General features: G+C 39.6%; 1 protein-coding gene across 2 annotated transcripts in view; it reads left to right on the top strand.

Annotated features, from left to right (window-relative positions):
* Positions 1–1,344: 1,344 nt before the first annotated feature.
* DMXL2 (Dmx like 2) overlaps positions 1,345–26,237 on the top strand; it is a 149,415-nt gene continuing 124,522 nt past the window's right edge. For both annotated transcript variants that reach the window (XM_020980751.2, XM_020980785.2), the window contains exon 1: positions 1,345–1,521. In XM_020980751.2, the coding sequence (XP_020836410.1) occupies positions 1,435–1,521 (87 nt within the window). In that variant the 5' untranslated portion in view covers positions 1,345–1,434. The remainder of the gene's footprint in view (positions 1,522–26,237) is intronic.

The following is a 26,237-nucleotide window of genomic DNA, read 5'->3' on the forward strand; positions in this document are numbered from 1 at the left end:
AATGAGTTGAATTGAAAACAACCTTTTTGGCTCACAGAATAATTTTCATTGTTTCTTTTCAAAAGCACACTAGGGTTTAGAAAGGTTAAGTATCTTTCCAAGATCATAAAAGGGATTCAGTTCTCCCAACTTTTACTGTAGAATTCACTTAACCCGAGGAGTGGATTATTTAGTTCAGAAGAAAGGTGAAGAAGAGACAGAGGAAGTATGATTAATGGGTTTTATAATTATGACCGCTGTCTTGGGCTGCCAGTCATTCAGTTTCACCCACGAAGTCTGTAACATCATGGGGTTTCTTTCAAATACAGGAAGCTGTGAACCATTAATTTACATAGGTTAAAAATTGCAGATTTTTAATCCGATTGCAGAGGAACTTTATGTTTTTTCCTAGGTCTAACTTGAACCTGAGGCAGGCTGGATTTGGAGTCATTAGGCTTGAGTTCGAATTCAGATTCTAGAGTGTGACCATGGAGAAGACCTCCTAGGACTTAAGAGCTCTTGTGGCCCTAAATCTATGATTCTGTGGCCGTGGCCGGAGCTCCAAGCTCTTGCAGGAAGAAGACCACAATTCTTCGGATGCAAGCCTAAGGAATGCAGTGGTCCCCAGTCTTTTAGACAGTCAACATTTGTACAACCTCCCTGGCCCTTCCCTTTCAGTTTCTGTAAAAAATAAAATATTAACTCAATGTAATATCACTTGGAATCAATTTCGTTCATGATTTCCTTCTTCAGGGGGAAATTCCAGAACCTCGTGATCCTTTCCTTGAGGTCACTCACACGCACTGGCCCCGCAAGGCTGTCACAATGGATTAAACGCAAGACAAAATAAGCTCTGCTCGAGGACGGTGAAGTGGCAATGACGTAGTCGTCGCCCCACCCACGCCCCAACCCGCAGATCCCAGGGAACTCCCGCATGTATGCGCGCGCAATCGCCGGACAGAGGGAAGTAGGACTAGTCGGTCACCGGAGCGCGTGCCCGCGAAGAAAGGGGAGGGGAGGGAGTTCGCCCGACGCTCCCCGGCGGCGGGGCGGAGGTGGTGTCCGCGGAGTGGGGGGGGGCGGCGCGCCCCCGAAGCCTTCCTTCTTCCCTCCGCCCTCTCTGTGGTCGCACGCTCCGGACTGGCGCAAGCCGCCCCCTCACGCGCCCCCACCCCGCTCTCCGCGTCCAGCTTTTGTGCGCCGGTGCAGCAGGCATTGGGTGCATCCGGGCATTTCCATAGCAAAGCGGCTGTCCCGGGAGGCGAGCGTCAGCGTTGGCGGCGGAGCTCCCCTATGGCCGAGGCGAGGGGGAGGGGGCGAGGCATTGAGTAGGAGTCCGCCCCCGGGGGGTGGCTGTCCCTTCTCTCCGACTCCGGCAGCGGCGGCGCTCGGTGCTCTGCTCTGTTCTACTCGGAGCCCCAGGCTCGGGCTTCGGCTCTGGCTCCTGCTCGGGAGATGCATCTGCACCAGGTTCTCACCGGGGCTGTCAATCCCGGGGACAACTGCTACTCCGTGGGCAGCGTCGGGGATGTCCCTTTCACGGTGAGCTGCGGCACGCCCGGCGTGGGGGAGGCCGGGGGCGGCCCGGTCCCCCGCCCCCCACCCCGGCTGGGTTGGGTGCAGACGGGGCGCGTCAGGTGGCGCCGCGGGGCACCGGCTCGGAGCGGGCGAGCTGGCGAGGGCGGGAGGCGGGGAGGGAGTCCCGCCCGGCCCTGCGGAGGTGTGTGTGGGAAACACTCACCGGGTGTGGGAGGACTCGGATACAGGACCGGCGCGGCTAGGCTGGACCGGACCGGACTGGACCAGAAGCTTCCTGACCCGCAGGCGTCCCCCGAGCCGGGGCTAGGCGCTGCTGCCGATGCCGTTGCTGCGGCTGCTGCTACCACCGCTGCCACCACTACCGGCGGCCGGGGCGGCGTCCCTTCCCCCTTCCTCCTCCCCCGGGCATCGGTTTTGCTCCCCGAGGTTGTGTGGGAGGGTGCGTGACAAACATCCCCCTTCCTTGCTCCAGGCTGCAGAGGGGTGTCTGTTCTTCCCCGTTCGTTTATGCCGGGGGAGGCTGTGCAGTCAATCCGCAAGCCTTAATTACGCGCTCCCTGTGGGCGATGGAAAGATTGGGCCGGGGTTCAAATGTTGGCGTTGACTGGGCCACCTGTGCAATCTTGGCCGCGGCCCTTCGCGGGTCTGGGCCTCCTCCTCCTCCTCCACGGTGATAGGAGGGGGTTGGGCTGGGATCTCTCCCATGCCCCTCCTAGCCCTAAATCTTGGTTCTCTATGAACCTGTCTGGGGCCCTCTAGCTCCCTTGAGATGTACAGGACCTTAATTATTAACTAAGAGGGATTAAGAAACAACAACAACAAACACCCAACCCACTCTATGTACCCAAATAATTAAGAGGAGAAGAACATTGTCTTCAAAAACCACATTCACTCTGTCTCTCCCTCTTCCTCCTTTCCTTCCTTCCTTCCTTCCTTCCTTCCTTCCTTCCTTCCTTCCTTCCTTCCTTCCTTCCTTCCTTCCTTCCTTCCTTTTTTTTTGGGTATTGCTTGAAATTGGATGAAACCACCTAGATACAGAGTGTCTTAGAAGTCTTGGTTCAATTACTAAAGCTTACAGTCGTATAGCTGGATGGAAAAACAACTGCACAAAGACTTTTGGGACGCCTTGTATTTTGTTATGATTTCTGCTTGGGTCAAGGCATAAAATCAGGTGGATGCTGCTAGAGCTTAAAACTATACCAAGACTTTTGGGACACCCTGTATTTTATGATTTGGACATGATACTGCTTGGATTAGGGCATAATAGATGTATACATACATAATATATATATATATGCATAATATACATAATATGATGTATGGCAATGGCTTTATCTGAAAATGTATTGGCATATTATGTATATTATACATTTTGAAATCTCTTTAAAATCAATAGAATCATACCTTTCAAAAGGGCATTATACTCCTATCCAGTGAATTGTAAGAATAGGTTATTGGTTGTATAACATAGTCACATGAAACTATAAGGGTGCTTTTTATCAGTACTAATTTCATTTAATATAAGAAAATAATTGAATTGCATTCTGTGGTAAACCATTTTTTGAGCAAACACCCATTATGAATTTGAACAACATTGGAAATAACAGTGATACTCTCTCTTCAGGCAAGGGGAAGCACTCTGATCTGGTGCTAGCTTTCAAACCGGATGTATGTAAAAACTGCAGAATCATTATGTGATACGGTTTTCATAGGATTTCATCTAGGTTTTTGAAGTTGATAAATAATTTTTCAAAAGTTTGCATATATTTTGGCCATCTTTAACATTTTCTAGTTAGACTGATTCTGAATTAGAAGAAATATTTATGAAAACAATATCTAAATGACTACTATTTATTTAGAAGATAGCTCTTATCATTAGTAACTTCACCCTTCACCTGTATAGGGAGGCTTTGTACAGAAATACACATGTGACAAGACTAATATATAATATTGTTAAGGTTTCTTGTGCACAGTGCTAAATCGTCTTAAGACCTTCAGGTGTCAGAGATAAACTTGAGAAAAGAATTATTCCCACAGGAGCTGTGGGGAGGGAGTCTCCCACATTGAAGGGGCAGGTATCCACCATCAGTATGCAAAGTATGATAGGAAAATTATTACTCTATTATTCTAGCATTCAGGAATGCTCTTTCACTATCACAGTAACAATGACCAGGAAAGCAAAATAATAATAATAATAATAATAATAATAGTAGTAATAATAGCTAACATTTATATAGTGTTTAATATGTACTAGCCCTGTTATCTCATTTCAGACTTGTAACAACCCTGGAAGATAGGTTCTATTGTTATCCCGTTTTTTCTATTATTATCATCCCTGAGGAAACTGAGGCAAATAGGTAGTTATGTCATTTGCCCGGAGTCACAGCTAGTGAGTGTCTGAGGCCATATTTGAACTCAGGTCTACCCATGGTGCCACCTAGCTGCCTTAAAAAAAAATGGATGATAAGCTGATTTTTGACTTCTGGGTTGGCTCACAAACCCAATTCTTGTACTCCCCTTTTCAGATTGAATCTGTTGTCCATGCCTGCCATTTTCATTTCTCCACTGATTTTAATGGGAGACCAAAGGAAAGGGAGTTGAGGACAATTCAGTAGAATGTGAACTCCTTGATGGCAGGGAGTATTTCATTTTCTGTGACCCTAGTACCTGGCACAGTGGCTTGAGAATAGTAGGTGCCTAATGAGAATTGAATTAACAAATAACCCTGGGACTTGGAATTCTGATTTTTAGTTTACAACTATTAATTACAAATAAAACTCCAATCCATTATCCAGTATGTTAATGGTGAGCTTACTCAAGAAGTCTGGTCTTACGATTTTTGTCATGTGAATTAGGACTAAAGCAGCATGACTGGCTTGAATTGTAGTTCTGAATGGAAAACTTCCAATGCCTTGCTTGCTGTTTCTTCTCTTTTAGTGTTATTTAATTAAGTTAGATCAGTTTTCTCTGCTTCCAGAAAGTTCTTTCCATATTCAATTTGAGCCTTTTTCATAGCACCATAGCAAGTCGACCAACATAGCTTACTCCTACCCCATACCTCCTTAAAAAAAAAAGTATGGTTGTTTCATGGATCTGGGTCCAGTTGTACTACCTCTTGTTACTCATTCCTTAGCATCCTTTTGGTAGTTTTCCCATTGTTCTTGCCCTGTCAGTAGGATCATAGGATCATAGACACAGAATTGGAAAGGAACTTGGAGGCATAGAGGTTAAGTGCCCAAGTTCTGACGAGTAAGTAAGCATCAGAGCTGAGATTCAAGCTCAGGTTTGACTACCAACCCACATTCTTTTACAGAATACCCTGCTGCCATTTTTGATCCCACTCTTCCCTTTCTGTGTTCCTATTCTCCCCATTGTCTTACCTATGGTCAATAATAATTTATATCTGACAGACTTCTTTCTGAATTTTTTCTCCATAAGTTCAGTTGTCATGAAATAGTAATTGTATCTTGTCATGTTGATTTCTGAATATAGTCTAAGCCACAGCCTTACCTAGACCAGACATTTTACTCTCAAGAGGTTCCTTTTTCTCTTTCAATCTTGTAGGATCTCAGAATATTAAAGAAAGGAATATTAAATTAAGGAAACTTAGAGGAGGCCATGGGCAGCTAGGTGGTGCAGTAAAGAGCTGTGAATCAGGAAGACTCGTCTTCTTGAGTTCAAACCTGGCCTCAGACACCTACTAGTTGTGTGACACTGGGCAAGTCACTTGACCCTGTTTGCCTCAGTTTCCTCATCTGTAAAATGAGTTAGAGAAGGAAATGGTAAAGTACATCAGTATCTCTGCCAAGAAAGCCTCAAATGGGGTCATGAAGAATCTGACACAATTGAAATGACTAAACAACAACAACAAAGAGGAAGCTACACAGTTTAAACTGTACTTGGAGAAAAAACAAAACACAACCCTCTTCAGTGTACCTGACATTGGTTATTCCCTCTGTAGGCTCCTTCTTCTCTGAGAGAATCAGATAGATTTTAAAAAACGACAGTGATGGGTAAGTCCGTGCCTGGAGCCTTTGACCCAAAGGAATTCTGCAGACCTCTGTGTTAATCCTAATCTTGCTGGAATCTGTTCGATCTGGTGGATTGAGAGCTGGCCTTTAAGTCAAGAGAGACCTGGGTACAAATAGACTCTGGTTTACACTTAATCTTTCCTTAGAACAACTTTCTAAGATTATGAGTTGTAAATTTGCTCTGGCAGGGAGGGAGATCCCTCACTGTGAGTTCCCTGTACCCAGTGAAATCACAGGTAAAGACTAAAAGAAACAAAGCTTATTCTTTTTTTTTTTTAATTCAAAGGTGTTTAGATCCATTTGTAAAGGCTACAGTTGCTTTTGTTCTCGGTATAAAAGAGTATTAGCCCTGACCTCATCCGGCCTCGAAGCATCCACTGACAGTTTTTGGCAGAACTGGTCTCTTGGGTGTTGTGGTTATATGTGTATGGCTTCTTTTCTCAGGACCAGAATAAGATTTAGTTCCAGGGTGGCAACGAAGAGACATAAATGTCTTGTATCCTTTTTTTCCCCATGAGGTACTTCATGAAGGGTTTTATGAAAGCTGAAGTTAGATGAAAGGAATGTGGGGCTGTTTCTTATTCTCTGATAACCCTAAGTGGGCCAGCTTACAACCTTTGCTTAAAGACTTCTACTTAAAGGGAACCTACTGCTTCCAAAAGAAGCCCATTCCACTTTTGGATGACTGTATGTTCTAGGAAGTTTTTCCTTCTATCTAGCTTAAATCTGTATTGCTAAAACTTGTCTATTTCAAGTCATCCCTTTCTTTTCATCTGTACTTAACCAGTTTTAGCTTCATATACATGCCAGGCTGTCTTTATCCCACTGCTCTTATAGAATCAATAGTTATTTAACATTTAATTCTTGTAAAGACAGTCTTTGAATTTGTAAGTGTGTTTATAATCCTGCACTGGAGTTATCAACTCCAGTCGATAACTATGAGTTTTCAACTGTTTGCTTAGATTCTATCTCTCTGATCCTCCTTTAGATGCCACTAGGTTAGCAAAGTGGATAGAGTGCTAGGCCTGGTGTCAGGAAGACCTAAAGTCAAATCTGGCCTCAGACACTTAGCAGCTGTGTGACTGACCACCTGAGCAAGTCACTTAACCTCTGTTTGCCTCAGTTTCCTCAACTATAAAATGGAGGTAATAACAGCACCTACCTCCCAGGGTTATTGTGAGGATCAAATTAGATATTGGCGAAGCGCTTGCTTAGTCTGGCACATGCTAGGCACATAGTAGGTACCATATAAATGCTTATTCCTCCCTTCCCTTCCCCTAATCTAGTCTGATACCAAGTCCAGTTGATTCTCTGCAGTGTGTTTTATTGAGATTTGTCCCTCTTTTCCATTTTGATAGCTTATTAGCTTTTTGTATGTTTCCTGTGAATTACCGAAATAGCTTTCTACTTGATCTTCCTCATACCAGCATCTATTTACTATCTCTCAACATAATTTCTAGAATTTTCCTGAAACATTTCACTTGCATAAGAAATATGCCTTCCTAATTAATAATGTTCATCCTAGCAAACTTCAGATTTGATTATCAGTGTTGAAGCCTCCATCAACAATTCCTTCTCCGTTACTTTCCTATTCCATGTTTGAATACTCCTTAACTTGGCTTCTCTGTTCTAGCCAGGTAATCTTTTTTTTTTTCACACTGTCTCTCCAGCTAATCTTATGTTTAGATCTTTCTGCCTTTCTGATTTTGTATACCTTCCATTTCCCCATTTTGCCTACCTGAAATGCCTTCTGACCTTTTCCCTGTTAGTCTTTGTCAGTTGCTTTTTCTAAGATCTGATTCAAAATTTACTCCTTCCAGGAAGCATCTTGATTGATTCTACTACTCTTATTTCCTGTCAGCATTTATCGATTTACTTTCCAGTCTCAAACTCTGAGTTCCAGCTTAGACCTCAGTTCTGTATTTTTTGTTTTTGTGCAATGGACTGGACTGCAACTTACTTTTGAATTGTACAAAGTAAGTTTATATAAAATAAGTTTACTAAGCAAAACTTATACAAAATAAGTTTACCAAGCAAATGAATGGCATAGAAATTATATGGTATGTGTTTCATTCACTGAGGAGAATAAGCTGTATTTTAAGTGCCCAACTCAGTTGCCAATTGCTTACTTTGCCTGTCATTTTGCTAGGTATTTTGAGGGAAGCAGAAGTCTAATGTATCCTTCCTCTCATCAAGGGACTTACAGTCAAGGAGAAAAAACTTAACATGGAACAACAACAAAATATAGGATTATGTAAATTTAGGTTGAAGTTCACAGGTGAAGGAAATCAGTGAGGGCTCATTGTCAGACAAGACTTCAGACAGCAAAGATAATTTAAAGGATGGATACAATTTGTATAGTGAAAAGGAGGCGACATTCTAGGTTAGGCATGAGGCAAGAATGAGTATGGCCTACTCATGGAATAGTGATGAGACAGGCTGAACTAATTTCTTAGAATGTATATGGTAGGACTAGCAGGATACTAATGTTGGATAAGTAAGGTGAGTCTTGAACTCTAGGCTTAAGTTTTATCTGATTTGATAGGGAATAAGGAATTACTGAATATTTTGAACACAGGAGTGCCACAATGTTCACCTGTAAGAATGGATTAATGGTGGTGAGATGGCATGGGGTGAGAAGAGAATGGAGTCAGAGAAACCAGCTTGGAAACTATTGTTTTAACCCAGGTATCAGCTGGATTGGTTGCTGTCAAGCAATGGCAATGGGTATTTCAGAAACATTTTTTGGGAGGAGGAAATGGACATGTTGACTGGATATTTACCAAATGAATCTGTGTGGGCATGAGTAACACATTTAGACAACATAATACATCATTACTGTTTTCCACAATTAATTGCCAAATCTTATCATTTCTGCCTTCAAATTGCTTTCCCCTTTTCTATTCACATAGCTATCCTAGTTTAAGCTCTTATCAGTCCTTACCTGAATTATTATAGTAGCCTCCTAATTGGTGTTCCTGCCTCCTGCTAAAGTGATTTTCTGTAAGTGTAGGTCTGACCATGTCATTTCCCACACTTAATAAACTCTAGTGGCTCCATATTAGCTCTAGGATTAAATATAACTTTTCCTTTGACATTTAAACCTCTTCACAACTTAGCCTGCACCTTTCCTGCCTTATTTGTGCATTGTTCCCTTTCATGAACATTAGGGTTTCAGTTAAGTTAGCCTTCTTGCTGTTCCTGCACATGACACCTGTCCCCCCTCGCCCCATCTCTTATCTCAGTGTGTTTGCATTGGTTGTCAATCATGCTTACTCCCTCATATATGTCTCTTAGTGGCCATGGTTTCTTTTGAACAAACCTCATCTCAAACATTACATTCTACATGGAGGTCTTTCCTGTCCTATACCATTCTTACCCCCAGCTGCTAGTGCGTTCACTGCCCAAATCATCTTGTATCCATTTATATTTATTAGAATATATCTGTATATTTGCATGGTGAATTCTCTGACTAGTTTGAAAGCTTGAAGGCAGGGAATCTTGTTTTTGTCTTTGTATTATCAGTGCTTAACACAGTGCCTCATATGTAATAGCTGTTTTATTCTCTAGGACTGATTGATCTGTGATAAGGACCCTAATGAGCCTCTATGGACATTATCAGCCAAATTTTAGTTCAGTTACTTTGTGTATCAGAAAGTAACAAAGCTACCTATCTTCAAAGGTATAACTCAGACTTCGCACTGACTTCCTCTTTTTAGTCTAAATTAGGGAGGTTTTACTATGTGTAATTTTACACTTGTGATATAGATAAAGAGCTAGAAGGACCCCTAGAGATGATTTAGTCCAACTCTTATTTTGTAGATGTCAACTTTGTGTCATTGCTGAATGAATGATGTGCCCTTAAATTATAAGTTCATCAAGAGCAAGAGTTATGGCTTTTTTTTCTCTTTTGTTTGCATAAACTGAATGCATCTAAAGCCTTTATCACTTAACCTTTTATTTTGCTTGAAAGGAGCTGTTTAATTTCTGTACACAACCTGATATGTATCTTGTGAAAGGAAGAAGAGAGACCATTGGTAAGTGAAGGGGTAGCAGAGTAGGGGGAAGGTTTGCTTAAGGTGGAGAATTAAAAATGTTTGTATGCTGAAAGTGAGGACTACTCTTTGTATAAGAGCTATAGTATGCATGTATGTGTGTAGGAGTGGGGAAGTGGGAACCTAGGGCCTCTGAAAAAGAATAAACGTCATCAACAGGTCAACCCGCAGTCATCCTGAAAGAGTATGCTGTGTTGGGTAGCAACCACATAACATCATGAAAAGCAAATCATTGTATCAACTTAATTTACTTCTATGAAAGAGTGAAAGGCAGTATTGAAAAGGAATTTATCTTGATGTCATCCTTGACTCTTCACAGTCTCCCTCACACTGCCTATCTAAACCAGGGGTCTCAGACTCTGGCCATCCAGCAAATCTGGCCCACCACTTGTTTTTGTATGGCTTACAAGCTAAATGTTTTTAGCTTCACATTAGATTTTATATTTTTAATTGTTGAAAAAAATCAAAAGAAAACTATTTCATGACATGAAAATTATATGAAACTTCATTTTCTTTGTTTATAAATAAGGTTTTATTGGAATACAGCTATGCTTATTTGTTTATGTATTGTTGGTGGGTGCTTTTTGCGCTTTATTGGTAAAGTTAAGCATTTGCAATGGAGACCATATGTGGTGCTCTCATTGCCTTGGCTTTGCATTGCTGCTGCTTGGCATGCTACAAATTGCAGTGACAGTTATAATTCAACAGTGTTTTGAGTACCACGCATATTTCCCCATTGTGACATTTTGTATTTTTCTATGACTAGTGCATACTGTTATCATTTCAAAACAAGAAAAGGAAAGTGGACTTCAAATCTCATGCTTTTAAGGCACAGCGGAGGGTGGATTATTTTATCGAATTAGATGGGAAAGCATTGTGTTTATTATGCAGTGACAACATAGCTGCGCTAAAAAGAATACAGTATATGTTGACCATGCCAGACTAAGCACTCATCACAGTCTTCTTAACTCATAGGAAAGCAATGATCAGAAAAATTAGAAAATGTAAAACTGACTATCTCATTCTAGCAGAATTTCTTGACAAAAGTGAAAGCTGCAAATGAGACTGCAACCAAAGTAAGTTTTCAACTAGCTCATTTGTTAGCCAAGCAGGGAAAGCCATTTACCAAATGGTGAATTAATTAAATTGTGTTTGATTACAGGCAGCCAAAGAATGTGTCCTGAGAAGAAAAACTTTTTTTTAAGATAGTAGCCTTTTGGCTCAATTAAAATCATATGCCTATGGATTGAATATTAGTATTTGGCAGTACCTATCTATAAGGAAAAGACATTTTCAAAGTTGAAATAAATAAAATCTCATTGTAGATCAACATTAACAGATGAAAATTTGTAATTGATTTTAAGGATAGAGAAATACTAACTTTGAGCCCAATTAAGCAAAATGTTACCTTACCTGCAACAAGAGTTCTATTCTTATTGGTAGACCTTTGTTACAAAAAAAGTACTCATTTATGAATGTATTTTGAATTTCATCAATAAGAAATTTGTGAAAATTTGTTTTTTTTTCTGTTATATAAGTTCCTAAATAATCCACGATTTTGTCTCTTGGCACACAGAGCCTAAGATGTTTACTATCTGACACTTTACAGAAAAATTTGGTGACCCCTGATCTAAGCCATTGCCAAATGTTGTCATTTCTGTCTCCTCAACATATTCTTGATAACTCACCATGGCAGGACCTTAAGTTAAATCCTTATCATCTGTTGCTTGAACTACTTACCTTCCTATTGTACCTGGCACAACGTTTGGTACATAGTAGGCTCTCCATAAAGTCTCGTTGATTGAGATGTAATATCGCATAGTTTAATCATTTGCTAAATCTTGTTGATTCTTCCTCTGTAAACTTCTTCTCTTCACTCACTTGGCCACCACCCTTCTTCAGGCCCTCGTTATCTCTTTACCTGGACTATGCAATAACCTTATCATTGTTCTCCCTGCTTCAAATCTCTTTTCTTCTATAATCCAACATCTACCTGGGTGTCAGATTGATATTTGTGAAGCTGAATTCTAACCACGTCACTCCCCCATTTCAGGAATAAAATATAACCCCCTCTGGCCCTTTAAAGCTCTTCATAATTTGGCTCCAACCTATATTTCTAGACTGAATCCGTATTACTCTCTCTCATTTACTCTGTTTTGCAGTCAAACTGTTCCCAGTACCTGGCATTCCATTTCTGTGCTTTGGCGTGGTCTGTCTCCCATCTCTGAGATACGTTCTCTTCACTTTTGCCCCTTTGAATTCCTCTTTTCCTTCAGCCCGAGGACCACCTCCTAGATGATGGCGCTTTTCTGACCCCCCAGATTTAGTGTCATTTGTCCTTGACCCCAAATTACTTGGTACTCACTTTATCTGTATTTTGTATTTAATTTGTTTTTGTACATGTGGTTTTTCTTCCAGTAGAATATGAGCTCCTTGGGGGCAAGGAACGTTTCATTTTTCGTTTCAGTGCCTAATACATTGCCTTGTGGTATTCGATAAATGATTCAAATAATTAATTCTGTCACAGATTTTTTTTAGCAAGTTATTTCTGTGGAACCTTCAAGGTTATTCAAGTTTTTTGAGATCATTTTTGTATTATTTTCATATTTTGGGACCTCATTTTATCACATATTAGGTATAGGATCTGGAGCAGGAACAAATTACATCTCACTGTTGCTGTGCTCTGTTTATACTGGGGATGTACCTCATGGAACCCTGGAATTCTACAGACTACTTGTCTATATTAGTGGTTGTACAACTTTATCATTGCGTTATAAAAACACAGTGATGGGGTAGGGACAGAAGTGTTAGACTGATCAGGGCCATCTTCCATACAATTAGAATAGGGAGTAACCTGGTGCTGTGATCAGAAGGGCTCTAAAACAAGTATCTAAATATATCTTTCTTCACTGAGATTTGATTGTATGGAATCTACAACTGGAAATTTCGTTCTTTAGGTTTGTTACCTTGCAGTCCTCTTTCAGAAATGTACCTGTCTCTTGGGAAGGAGGCCTTATTTAAATGAATTTACACAAGGTTTTAACAATTTGCCAGATTCTTTCCAAGTTGACCAGAAATATAAGAACTCTGAGGACCCTTGGAAAAGAGCACAGAATTCTATTACTTCACAGTTTGGCCCAAGGTAGAATTTTTGCTGAGGCTGAATGTCTGAACTCCACAATGGTACTCTCCCAGATACTTTGTGATCCCCTAACAATTCCTTTTAGGATCTTCACGATCTGTGCTCCTGTAGTGGAAAGGGCACAGGACTGGGGATCAGGAGAGTTAGATTTTAGTCGCAAGTAGTTTTAGGAGGGCAGTCACTTAGCTAGCTCCTAACTGGCTACCTGTGATGAGCTCTCTTTGTGTTCCCCGGGCAAGAAACTCAGTCTTTCTTGGTCTTAATTTCCTCATCTGTAAAATGAAGGAGTTGGACCAGATGATCTCAGAGTTTCCTTCTAGTTCTGCTAGTCAGTGATTCTTTTGAAGGGGTATACAAATTTACTGGAGGTCCTACCTTAATGATAAGTTTAAAGCCCTTCATAATCTGTCCCCAAACTACCTTTCTAGTCCTTATCATACATTATTCCTCTTAGTGAATTCTGCATGCTTTGCCAAACTGACCTTCCTGCCATTCCTCACACACCGAATTTTGTATCTGTGCTTAGAAATGTACTTTCTTGCTTCTTCTGCTTCTCAGAATCCCCTAAACTTCCTTTAAGACATAGTTTAAGCATTACTGTTATTTTTTTTAACATTACTTTTAAAGTAGTTTCTCTGTTTAAGTATTATGAATTTGACAGGTATCACTAAAGGAACATTATCATACCCAAAGAATTGAAACCTTTTCTGATTTTTATCCTCCAGCTGCTAGCATCTGCCTTCTTAAAATTACCTTGTAAGCACCTTAAGAACCAGAATTCATTTTTGTCTTGCTAGGACCTAGATTGATGGGCTCATTTTTAGGCTTGGGGGGAGGAAGGTGTTATTGGAGGGTGAGAATACCTCCTAGAGTTGGGGTTCTTAAGAAACCTAGAGTCCATGAACTTAAAAAAATTTTTTTTGGCTAATGGTTGTTGTTGTTTAGTCATTTCAGTTGTGTCTGACTATTCGTGACCCTGTTTGGGGTTTTCTTGGTAAAAACACTGGAGCAGTATGCCATTTCCTTCTCCAGTTCATTTTATAGATGAGCAAACTGAGGCAAACAGGGTTAATGGACTTGCCCAGGGTCACATAGCTAGTGTCTGAGGCCAGGTTTGAACTCAGGAAGATGAGTCTTCCTGACTCCAGGCCTGGCACACTATCCATTGCACCACTTAGCTGCCCTAAGTAATCGTAATTGATAATGGTATGCCAGTATAATTACTTTCTTTTGTATCCTATTTATTGTATTTTCTGTATTCAGAAACATTATTCTGAGGAGTCCCATAGGTTTAACCAGATTGCCAGAGTGATGAGTGATCCATGACACACAAAAATAACCACTGCCTTAGAGGGTGTCATAGTTTTATCCCAGGGCTTATATTATTTATCTTCTAAAAGCTATTAGTTGGTTATAGAATTGAGAGTGTGGGCATTAAGATGACAAAAATGGGTGGGGTTGCTGAGACTTGACTGCTAGAGACAAGCAGTTCATCAAAAACAAAATGAAGTTATAGTTCAGCAATGTACGTGTAGGGACAAAACTAAAATCAGTTCCTGATTAATGGGTGGGCAGCACTGGCCTTGGTAATTAAAAATATATTTTTAAAAAATGCATTCCATTATTCTTTTGTTCGGGTTAATGTTAAAATATTTACTTTCTCTGAGTGCAGATTTAGTGATGGCTGAAGGAGGTCGTAAAGAAGGTGTTTCCTCCTCTAAAATGGAGATACTATGTTTAGATCTATAAAATATTTCTACTCTGAAATTCTTTGATTTTAAGATATTGCGTGATGAGGAAAAACCAATTAGGGATTAAACATTTTCTGTAAATCTTTTACACACAAATTTAATCAGAAGTTGATTTTATTTGGTTATAACTAGGGAAAGGACTAGGCATAAACATAATAGGAAAAATTCGGCAGTGGAATGCCCCTTGAAGGAAGGAAATTTAATATGAGCTTGGTATGTGTTAATAAATGCATTATTTATAAAAGTAATTCTGTAATGACCATTGAATTGAATGGATTCCCAGTCAAAGGAAATCTTCAAATAGACACTACTGGATGATAACACTGTTTGGCAAGATGTTCTAAGTTGGATTAGAATAGACAACCTGTGAAGCCCTTTCCGGTTTTAAGATTCTCTGATTCCATGATTTTCAATTATTAATTTATTAAATATACACTGTGTGTGAAGCACTAGACCAGAAGCTGGGGATACAAAAATAGAAAACAGTCCCTTTTCTCAAGCAGTTGTATTGGGGACCTATGACAGGGACATAGATAATGGATAGAGGATGCCTCTTTATCATCCTGCTCTGATTCTTAGAGGTGACTGGGTCCTTAAAAGTTATGAGAGTGGAGAGCAAGTTGTGATCCAGTGGTCCAGGCAGCAAACAGCCTGAGCCTGCTTCCTGAGGCCAGGCCAGCCCGTGGGACAAAGAAAAAGACTTATTAAAATAATTCTTACACATCAGCATCCATTGTAGAGGGTAAAGAGATAGAAAAATTCTACGAATAACTTAAAATTAAATCAACATATACTATACTATGATACTCATGACCTCCATGTAAAGGTAAGAATAGGTGAAGGTAGCAAAAAAAAAAATTGGAAAATATATATCAGGAACAAGGAATAAGAGAGAGAAAAGACTTGCAGATTAAGCAGAAGACTCAAATCTGTATTTTTGATACTCAAATGAGATGCTATTTATAAAGTACTTTGCAAGACCATGCCCCTGACATGATGAATAGCAGAACAAAAACCAAAAATGATTATACTTTAACTTATGAAACAACTCATTGTTGATATAATTATCATTCCTGAATTAGTTGTCTGTTTAGTTAGAACACCAACTTTTTAGGGCAAAGATCAAAGTAAATATAAAACAAAGAATAAAAAATGGAAAGTTCAAAAACAAGTCCAGTCTGGCTTATTAAAAAGTTATTGATGTAGAAAAATGAAATAGATGGAAGAAAGAAGAGAGAACCAATTACAGTAATTTCATTTAAAAATTTAACCAATGTAAATCAGTGGTCATAATGAGGAGACGAGACCTAAGAGGCCTAAAAAGAGCCTTAGTCCACAAACACTTATTTTTCCAAGTGGAAGGCACAGCAACCAAAGACAATACTAGTTTAGAATATACTTTGTAAAATCTTATGGGGGATGGTATAAGATTATGAGCAGCAGCGTCTCCTAAAACAGAAGTAGGTAGTAGAATCGATTTAAAGAAAGCTTGGTGGAGACCCAGTTGAACAGAGTCACCACAAGCACATAATAAGGATGAATTTGGAAAGAAAGCAATCACACAAATGATGAGAAAGATCCGTAAACATTTTTATAACAAACTTTTGACCAGAATGGTGGAGCCACCACAGCAAAGTTCTAATGTCAGTTTTCTATATGTGCTTATAGAGAGGCTAAAACAAAAATGGTGCTGAAGAGAATAAAAAATTATCAAAATAATCTTACCATCCTAAGATGGCTGAAATGACCATGGTGGATTAGTTAACCAAACACACTTAGATCTGGTTATCAGATCTACACAATTAAGTTATTTACTTACTTAGGTGTTTTGGAGTGTGTATGTTCATTACAAATTCAAGGAGTCATTCACGTGGAGCTCTCCTATGACACAAATCCTTAGAGAAGGTCTATCCCCCTGGTCTGGTCAGGGTAAACAAAAAAGGATGGCTTTCTTTAGATAAAAGGACATTCTCCTGGGGTTATCACCATTCTGACTTCTTTGGGGAGTTAAGCACATTCCTCACTTTTGATAAGATCCCTAAATTAGGAAAGTTATAAGAATACCAGACCAACAACATTATTACAACATTAATTCCTAATTTTCATAATGCAGTGGAGGCCTTGGCTGAATAAACTTTCACTGTATCCATCTGTCTGTCCCTCTGTCTAATCTGATTTTGTCTTTATATCCCCAGAGCCTTTCAAATAGTAGCTGCTTAATGTACTTAATGTAACACATTTTTAAATGAGAATAGTTTATACACTCATTGAAGGGATTCTTGGTTGAGGGTTTTGGTAGGGAACAGGTAGGATTTTGGAAATGATATTCCATAGTATAGTATATCTTTACTTATCACAGTTAATCAAAATTATTGAATAGAAGATTCCATTGTGCTTATTGTTTATTGACTATAAAAAAGCATTTAATTCAGTAGAACCAAATACTGATTCAAAGGTCCTCCTCCAACAAGTTTGTTATGCAAAATTCCTTTAAAGATACCAGAGATGCTGTGTTCTACATGATCCTCTGATCTTTAACACCAATTCAGGTATAAAATAGAGAGACATTCTCAACAAAGGTCATTGTAAAGTAGATCCAGCAGGGAGGCTGTATTGAAGAGAGATTCCCATATAACTGGTGAAATTTTCAAACCGCTTATGTTTGCAGATTGATTACATCAGTCCTGGGAATATTATCAGAGTGCTAGTCTCCAGTACTAGGGATGTGATAATCAAGTCTTGCATTTAAAAACATTTTTTCCTTAAAATGTTTAAATATTCTGAACTTGACAAACACTAAAACAAAGTAGAATGAAACACATTTCCTCATACAAAGAAAGAACCCCAACAGGGGATTATGTAGAAAACTGAACCTTTATCAGGTACTGTTTGTTTAATTTAAAAAAAAAGTAATTTACTACTTTCAGATAGCTCCTTTCAAAGCTGTCCTTTTCTGTGCTGTCTTTTGAACTACCTCCTGTACTTTGCATTTAAAAAAATGTTTCAATGACTCTCTTAGTTTTTCTTTTCTTTTTATTTGTTATCATCATCACCATTGTCCTTCATGTTTCTCAACAAAAAACCAAGGTGGGGGGAGGAGTAAACCCTTGTAATAACAAATAAGCATAGTCAAGCAAAACAAATCCATGTAGTATCTGTGTCCAAAAATTTTACGTCTGCTGTAACACTGGAGGTGAGTAACATGCTTCGTTGTAAATCATCTGGAGATAGTTAGTCATTGATTTGATCAGAGTTCTTAAGTCCTTCAAAGTTTTTTCTTTACAGTGTTGTCATTGTATAAATTGTATTCCTGCTTCGTTTCTGCATCATTTCCTGCTCCAGATTCTCTGAAATGATCTATAATCATTTCTGATGGTGCAGTTACATTTATATACCACAGTTTATTGAACCGTTTTCCGATTAATAGACACCCCCGTAGTTTTCTGTTCATTTTCAAAAATCTCTCTTTGAGATTAGAAAGTGTATTTTGTTTGTGACTGTTCCCTCCCCTGTCATATTTTCCCTCTTAATCCCTATCCCTGCCTTTATCCTTCAGTTTTGTGTATTTCTGTGCTAAATCTCTGTTTAACCTTTTTTTGGTCTAGTTGAAATAAGTATGAGGTTTATCTAATACCTGCTCTCCTTACCTCTTTCTCAGTGTTTTATATTTTTCTTATGTACCCTTCATTATGAGAAATAGCAAATCCTACACCATTCTTCCTTTTTATATAAATGTATTTCCTTTTACCTTCCTTTTCTTTTCTCTTTCAAAACTTTCAGAACGGAACTAGTTCACCTCCAGGACTTCTGTTTTTCTTATTTAGCTTTTTCAGTATCCTTTGAAAAAATTAAGGTTTGGAAGGGATATGTTTCTTCTGCTAGTATTAGAATGTTAGCCCTTCATCATCATTCAGTCTTTTCCAATTGATCAAATAAATTTACCTAGAAAGGTTTCCCTTGAGTTGTGTTTGTGTACTTGGGAGGTGGGGGGAATTGGCATTTGTATAGTGCTTACTATGTGCCAGGCACTGTTTTACACATACTACTTCTTATACTGTTTTTAAACCAGTATTACCTCATTTGATCCTCACAACAACCTTATAAGGTAGGTGCTATTATTATTATCCCCATTTTATTGTTGAGGAAACTGAGGCAAAGAGAAGATAAATGACTTGCCCAGGATAGACCTGAATTCTAATCTGGCCTTTAGACAATTACTAGCTGTATGATCCTGGGCGAGTAATTTAAGCCTATATATTTTGTGGAATGTTATGTTCCAAGATTTCTTTGTTTATAGTAGAAGTTGTAGGTCTTCTGTATACTAACTGTTGTTCTTTTGGTACTTAAGACTCTTTCTTTCTGGCTTCCAGCAGTATTTTTTTTTTTTTTTTTGGTATTGAAGCATTAGATTTTGGCCAGGATATTTTTCAGACTTTTTGTCTTGGGGTTTCTTTGAGGACATCATTGTTGGATTCTTTCTATTTTCACTTTGACCTCTCTAATAGATCTGGGCAGTTTAAATTTGATTTATTGAAATATGGTGTTCAGGTTCTTTTAAAAAGTTATATTTTTCAGCATTCTGATGATTCTTAGATTATATCTCCTTGAACTTTTCCCAGGTCAATTGTTTTTGATTCCAGATACTGTATAGTTTCTTCCTTCCTCCCCCAATGTTTTGATTTTGTTTTAATGTGTCCTCTTGTCACATGGAGTGATTAATTTCTATTTGGTCTATTCTGATTTTCAACTGGTCCATTACTTGGTTAAGTCAACAAGGGTTATTAAGCATCAACCACGCACCAGGTACTGTGCTAAATGCTGGGGAATACAAACAAAGGCAAAAAGCGAAAACAAACACCAAAAAACCCCAAGTTTCTCCTCTCCAGCATTATCTGCCAATTTCTCCAGCTTAAGTTCTAGAATCAGGGCTTTGTGCCAATGCCAGATTCTGGCCCCTGCTGTGCTTTTGGGTGCTGCAATTGTGCCTCTTTGGTGTCTACCTGAGACACTTGGATTCTTTCGTTGACCTCTGTCTCCTGGGGTTAGAACCCCTTGAAACTTTAAGGTCCAGAGAGCTGGATCTTTAGGGACCTCTGAGACATCTCGGGAGAGTGCTAAAGACCTGGGCCTATAATGCCCCTCACTGAGCTCTCCTGTGATCTGGACTTCATCATCCCCAGAAATGCATCAGTGTGCAAGATGAAATTAACACTTCCTCAGCACCCCTTGGCCACTGATTGAAGGAGTGGAGGGTGGTCATTGGAGACCTGCCTGATCCTCCACTATTAAAGAAGGGTACCCAGGGAACTTACCTCATCATTCCCTACCTGGCTGCCTTCCTGGATTTCATCATCTCCAGAAACTCATCATTCTATGAATGAAATCAACTCTGAAACTCCCCTCCTTGGATCATTTACTATCCTGGCTGCAGGACTTCATCATGTCTCCATGTCAAGTAACCTCTCTGTTACCTCTTGCTTTTCAGTTTCTTTTTATGTTGTCTTCCTCTCTTATACCCTTCTCAAAAAAATCTGAGTGGAAGCACAGTTCCTGGCATATAGTAGTGCTTAATAAATGTTTACTGACTCTGACTGACTCAGTGGCAATCTTCTGGGTTATTTGCCTAAATGTGAATGGTGGCTTTTCAGGCAGTTCCTTTGCTACCACAACTGAGCTCTCAGCCTTGTGAAGTTCTGGGACAGATGAAGTTACTGTAGTTTTTTATTGGATTTATTGCTTATTATTCAGTCTGGTATGATTTTGGAGGGGGGGGTTTGCTATAGTAAGGGTGAACTGAGCTGTTTGACTCTCTTCAGGCAGCCATCTTGGCCAAATTCAGTAGTCTTATTATATTCTACCCTGGTTAGAATACACTAGTGCTGTGTTTGTTTCTGGGCACCATGTTTTAGGAATGACATTGACAAACTGAGGAGTATCCAGAGGATAGTGATCAGAATGGTGAAGAAGCCATGTCATGTGGGGATGGACCAGTTGAAGAAACTGTGGATTATTTAGCTTGAACAGAAGTGTGTGTGGAGGGTATGGGGGTAAGGTGGGAGGTGGGGTTGTAGGGTGAAGAGGGAGGAGAAGAAGAAATGATTGTTGTATTCCAAGTTTTTGAGGGTCCGTGTTGTGGAACAGAGATTAGACTTATTCTGCTTGGCCCAAAGAAAGTAGTAATAGGTAAAGGTATTATGGGGGCAGATTTAGATGTGACTGAGGGGAAAAAAGCAATAAAGAATTAGACCTAGTTACTAATGGAATGCAATTCCTTGGAGGAGGGAGAATTGGTTTTCCTCTCAGGAAAGGTTTATATGTGAAGGCTGGAAGCCTTTTTTTTTTCTTTTTTGGCCTTTGTTATAGAAGTAGTTCTTGTTCAGAGTAGAAGGCCTCTGAATTCCTTTCTAGCTATGAGAGTCTGTGTTTTTATTACTTCTTGGACATGAGAGGTGGACAGAGGAGAGTCAAAGATGATAAGTTTTCAGACATGAAAGACTGGATAGAAAACATCAGACATTATGGACTCAGAAGAAGGAGTGTTGGTGACTTTTGGGAGAAATTTTCAGTAAAATGGTAGGGAAAGAAGCTTGACTGCAAAGGATCAGGGAGAGGGCATGAATAGTGAGGAAATGGAGTAAGTGGGTTTTTCAAGAAGTTAAGCAATAAAAAGTATAGGTGGAAGAGACACATGAGGTAGGAGACCCTCATGGTTAGAAGTACCAAAGGAGGCTTCTCCTCTTGCCTTTTTTAAGGACTAGGAGACCTCATATTAGTATAGATAGCTAAATCATTATATTAAGGGCTTATGTGACAGGCACCATGCTAAAGTGCTAGGAATACAAACACAAGGGAAAAAAGAGTCCCTCCTCTCAAGGAGCTTTATATTCTAATGGGGGATGACAGCACACAAAAGGGAGCTGGAAAGGCCTGAGAGGGAGGAGGTAAGCAGGAGAGAAGTGAGCATGGATGGCCTGGGCATGTCTCGAAATAGTGCTCCTGGGGAGGCCAAACCATTCAGAACAGAGGGGCTGAGGTGAAGTGTCTCTGGTGTGATGGATCTCTGTGGGTTTGTAGGCAGAGAGGATGGAGCCAGTAGAGGAGGGATCAGAACAGACTAGATGACTACTCAGAGCTCGGTTCTTGAGGACATACAGAGTTAGGATCAAGGACAGATGCCAAGAGAGTAATCACAATATGGATGGGTACCTTTTCTGAATCCAAAGGGAAGGAATGGCTGAAAAATATCCACAATGGAGGAGGTCTGAGACTTTCATCTGTCTTTGTGGCCTGAGTGTTTTTTTGTGAAGTGGAGCCTTAGATCAACCACTTTACACATGGGGCAAGCGTTCTGTCTTTGTTTTTATCTTTGCCTCCAGTACTCATGGTGCCTTGCTCTTGGGTACTTACTGTTTGAATGGATGAAAATGAGGGAGGTGGTAGAATGAGGTTCAGGGAGGGGTAGGGAAGAGAGAAGAAAAGGTTTGGAATACTCTGGGGACTGAGAGATTGGAATAAGGTTGACTAGAAGGTTTGTTAAGTAACTAGTCAAAGCCCAGCTGATTACATTTGTAGTGGGTAAAGTCAACATGACCTTGGTGACTTTTCTCATTAATACTCGGCAACCCTGGAGCAGGAATTGAGAAATTTGATGGTGGCACTTACCCAGGTATAGAAGGTCTGCAGTGGCAGAAGGTCAGGAGGACAGGAATGTTCTGAGGACATTATTAGCTAATGATACATTTAAGTAGCTGTCCTGTGGAGTCAAGACTTGCTGATAGAGAGGCAAATGACAGGAGAATGGGTAAGATGGAATGGGAGAATAGGCAATGGACCAAGGAATTTGAACTCATAGTAAAGGCAGAGAGTATTTTAGCATGAATGAGAAAGTGGAATGAATGAGGAAGGATCAGAGTTCCTCTAATAGAATGAACATGAGCTCCCTTACATAGACCATTTCACTTTTGTCTTTGTAACCCCACTACTTTGGCACAGTGTCTGGCATATAGTAGATACTTAGGTATTTGATTGCTCGAGCTTGTGGCCTGAGTTCCAGGTTTTGGAGGTGGTATACAGTTCTGAGAAATGAGGTCTCTCATGACCATGTTAGTATATATTGAGGTTGAAAAAGGAAGGAATGATAAGAAGTTGGAGTTGAAGAATTAGAGTGAGAGGTCAGGTTATTAGAAGGATTCTCAATATGAATATTTGAAGTCCCTGAAGATCATGTTGGGGAATGGGCTGTAGAGGAAGATGATGAAGCAGGTATTAATATTGTTAAAATAGTTGGGAGGGTGATCTGGATGTTGGTAGATGACTAACAAGGATGGGCAGGAGAGGGGTGCATATGGTATAGACAGATACTGCAAAAATAGGGTCATTTCTTAAGTGTTGAGAATAAAATGGGCTCTCAAGTTAAAGGATTTATCACTGAGCAGCCAGCCTAGTGGTGATGAATGAATGGCTTTATACTTTGGTTAGTTATTGGGCAGCAGACACTTGCTGGGAATTAGCTCAGAGCATTTCTAGCTTGGTAAAACTTGCCAGGTAACACTTCTTATGTTCTACTGGCCTGGCCTTCAGGACCCCAGAATTACTTCCATGGCACAGTGAGACATGGCAGCTGAATTTTTTTTGTGGAGTTATATGGATTGTGAAACATCCTCAAAGACAAACACTCACGAAGTACCATTATGTGGCATCCAGCTAGCGTACCATTGAAAGAGGAGATGGGAACAGGCTGGTTATGTAGTGAAAGGGATGACCAGAGAGCTATCCTGGTACCAGTGGAAAGGCCAAAGATTTTCTTTTAGAAAAAGGCCTCCAAGGTGGTGAGGGGGAGGAAGCATAGTGCAGGGGTCTTGGGTTCAGTTCCTTGCACTCTGCTCTTAGCTACTTGTATGATCTTGGGCAAATTATTTAACTTCTTGGGGCTCATTTTCCTCTTTGGTAAAATGAGGGGCCTATGCCAGATGGTCTCTAAGTTCCAAATCTCTATTGATTTATAGGAGGACATAGACAATAATTGCATTGAATGAGAAAGTACAATTTGGGTTGTGATTTGCACCATTTCCTACAATAGGAGTACCTACAACAGTGAGCTTACAATTCCTTGAAGTATTAAGAATAATATCCTTTCTTTAACATTATATTAATGGGGCTCAAAATAAACATCTAGTTTCTACCTGTTCCTAAATAACATCTAGAAGTTAAGAAATCTGTAACCAATTCCATGGCACCCCGTTGCCTAAATGAGAATGAAGAAAGAGAGAGAAGAATTAGGGTGCCAGAAAGAAAGTAAAAATGTATGGCAGGAAACCTTTGTGAGCCTGCTGACTGGGAGTGTTAGTGTCCCTTCGATAGTACTGGGGAGGTTCACAAGGAGTTTAGTTTTGGACATGTTGCATTTAAGATGTCTGTGAGATAATCAGTTTGAAAAGTCTAGTAGGTAGTTGGGCATGCAGTCTGGAGGTTAGAACAGATTCTAACTTAATTCCTAGCTGGTTTTGTCATTATATATTTTCTCAGTTAGTATATGAATTATGCTAATGGGGTAAATGTGAACTTTTTAAAAAAAATTTTAAAAAGGGAACCTAATACTTGAAAAGGTTGGAGACTGTTGGTAGAATGGACTTAGCTTTTCTTTTGCTTCCTTAATTTCTAGCTCATGGGAGCTTTTGGTGGTATTAGAAGAGCTAAGAGAACAGACTTGGAGCAGTCAGAATTATCTTCTAAGAATGGGGTTGACAGGTTAACGTAATTTGATTTAGTGGGCCATGTTAAGCCTCATTGAATAGAACAAGCCTTTCTTTAAGATTCTTGGTTAACATAATTTTTACTGGGCTTTTTATCAAATGAAATTTTTTCCTCCTTTAAATTCCAGAAACCATGATTTTCTTTAGTAGTAACTTCAGAAACCACGGGTTTGAGTGGTCTTTAGACTTTGACCCCACATCAAACTCCTTTAAATCAAGGAAAACGATGATGTAATTTACCACTTTATGTAGCTGTGAGAAAAGACACGGAAGATTGTTCTGTGCAGTGTATTTGTATTTCCATCTTTGGCACCTTAAGATTTAAAAAGTCAATAATCAGAAAACTAATATTTTCAGGATGTGGATGGGAAAAGGAGTTATAGTGTTGTCAAGATTTAAATATTCATTGCAAATAGAGAAGACTGGGTGGGAATACTATGATTATTCAGAAGTGCACTCAAGGATCAGTATATTAATTGAGATATTTAAATATCCAAACTAATGTAGCCTAGTAACATTGTTATTATAATTACAGCCTTCCAGTTCAAAGATATTTATGACTTCAGGGAAGTTTTTATTTAAAAAAATCTTTTACACAGTAAAATATAAGTTTTTGAGGCGTTCACTATCTGGTTTTGTACTTGGTATGTCTTCAGTAACTGTCACAGTGTTGAATTGTGAACTTGATATTCTGAAATTTTTACTGATGTCAAAGAATCAGGAGCCATCATACTTTTTTAGGCTGCAACTATTGGAAAGATTAATATAATAATTATATATTTGAAACATTTCTAAAGGGAAACACTGGGGAAGGTGCAAGTATTCATTAAGCACCTACAGTGTGCCACTCACTCTGCTAGGTGCTTTACAAATATCTCGTTTGATCCTCACAACCATGTGAGGTAGGGGCTGTTATTATCTTCATTTTACAATTTGGGGAACTGAATCAGACAGTGGTCAAGTGGCTTGCCCAAGATAACACAGCTAGTCTATCTGAGGTCACATTTGAACTCACTTCTTCCTGACTGTAGGCCCAGTATTCTAGCCACTTTCCTACTTATCTACCTTGGGCCACATCATCCCTGCACCTCCTGATCAGATGTCCATGCTTCCTGGTTTACTCAGAAATTCAGTGTTATCTGCCATGAGTTCCATTAACCCCTTTATGTCTTCACATGTCCTTTTCCTTTGCTTTAGTTTTTGAGAAAATGATAGCCCTCCTTTCCCCTTCATGGACAAACCACTAAAAAGACCAGTTCACACTCCGCACCTATGTTGCCTTCCCATTTACTTATTAATTTCCTGCACCCTGGCTTTCAATTGAACCGCTGTGGAAAGCTGCTGTCATAGAGGTTACTGGTGATCTTTAAAATTTTTTTATTATGAATTTTAAAATATTAGCAAATATGAATAGATCAATGTAAAAAAAGAGAATTGCATGTAAAACTTTGAACTTATGTTATATGTAATTAAAAATATTCATGGATATATGATCTCATTGATTTGAAAGTTCCCTCTGATGATGTGAATTATAGCTTATTTATGACTGTTCATCCTGTATGACTCTTGTCTGTATTCTGCTAAAAGTTCTTTATAGAAGGTCCATTCAATGTTCTGGAGGCACTTTTTGGTTTCTTTGGGCATTGTGAAGATATCAGTAACAAAACTACCGTGCTTGTTTGCTTTCGCTTTTGAACTTCTTTCTGTTATTAAGTGCTTAGTATGTCCCAGATACTGCTAAGTGTTGAGAATTCAAATACAGGGAAAAAGAAAGACAGGCCTTTGCTTAAGGAGCTTAAATTTTAAAACTAAAAGGAAGCCAGAAAGAGTGTGTGTGTGTGTAAGGGGGGGAGGGAGAGAGAGAGAGAGAGAGAGAGAGAGAGAGAGAGAGAGAGAGAGAGAGAGAGAGAGAGAGAGAGAGAGAGAGAGAGAGAGAGAGAGAGAGAGAGAGAGAGATGGTACTCGAGAGGACATGGTAGAGCTTCCAG

The sequence above is a fragment of the Phascolarctos cinereus genome, unplaced genomic scaffold (assembly GCF_003287225.1).
Source record: "Phascolarctos cinereus isolate Bilbo 61053 unplaced genomic scaffold, phaCin_HiC Scaffold_3;HRSCAF=262, whole genome shotgun sequence".
In the NCBI taxonomy this organism is placed as follows: domain Eukaryota; kingdom Metazoa; phylum Chordata; class Mammalia; order Diprotodontia; family Phascolarctidae; genus Phascolarctos; species Phascolarctos cinereus.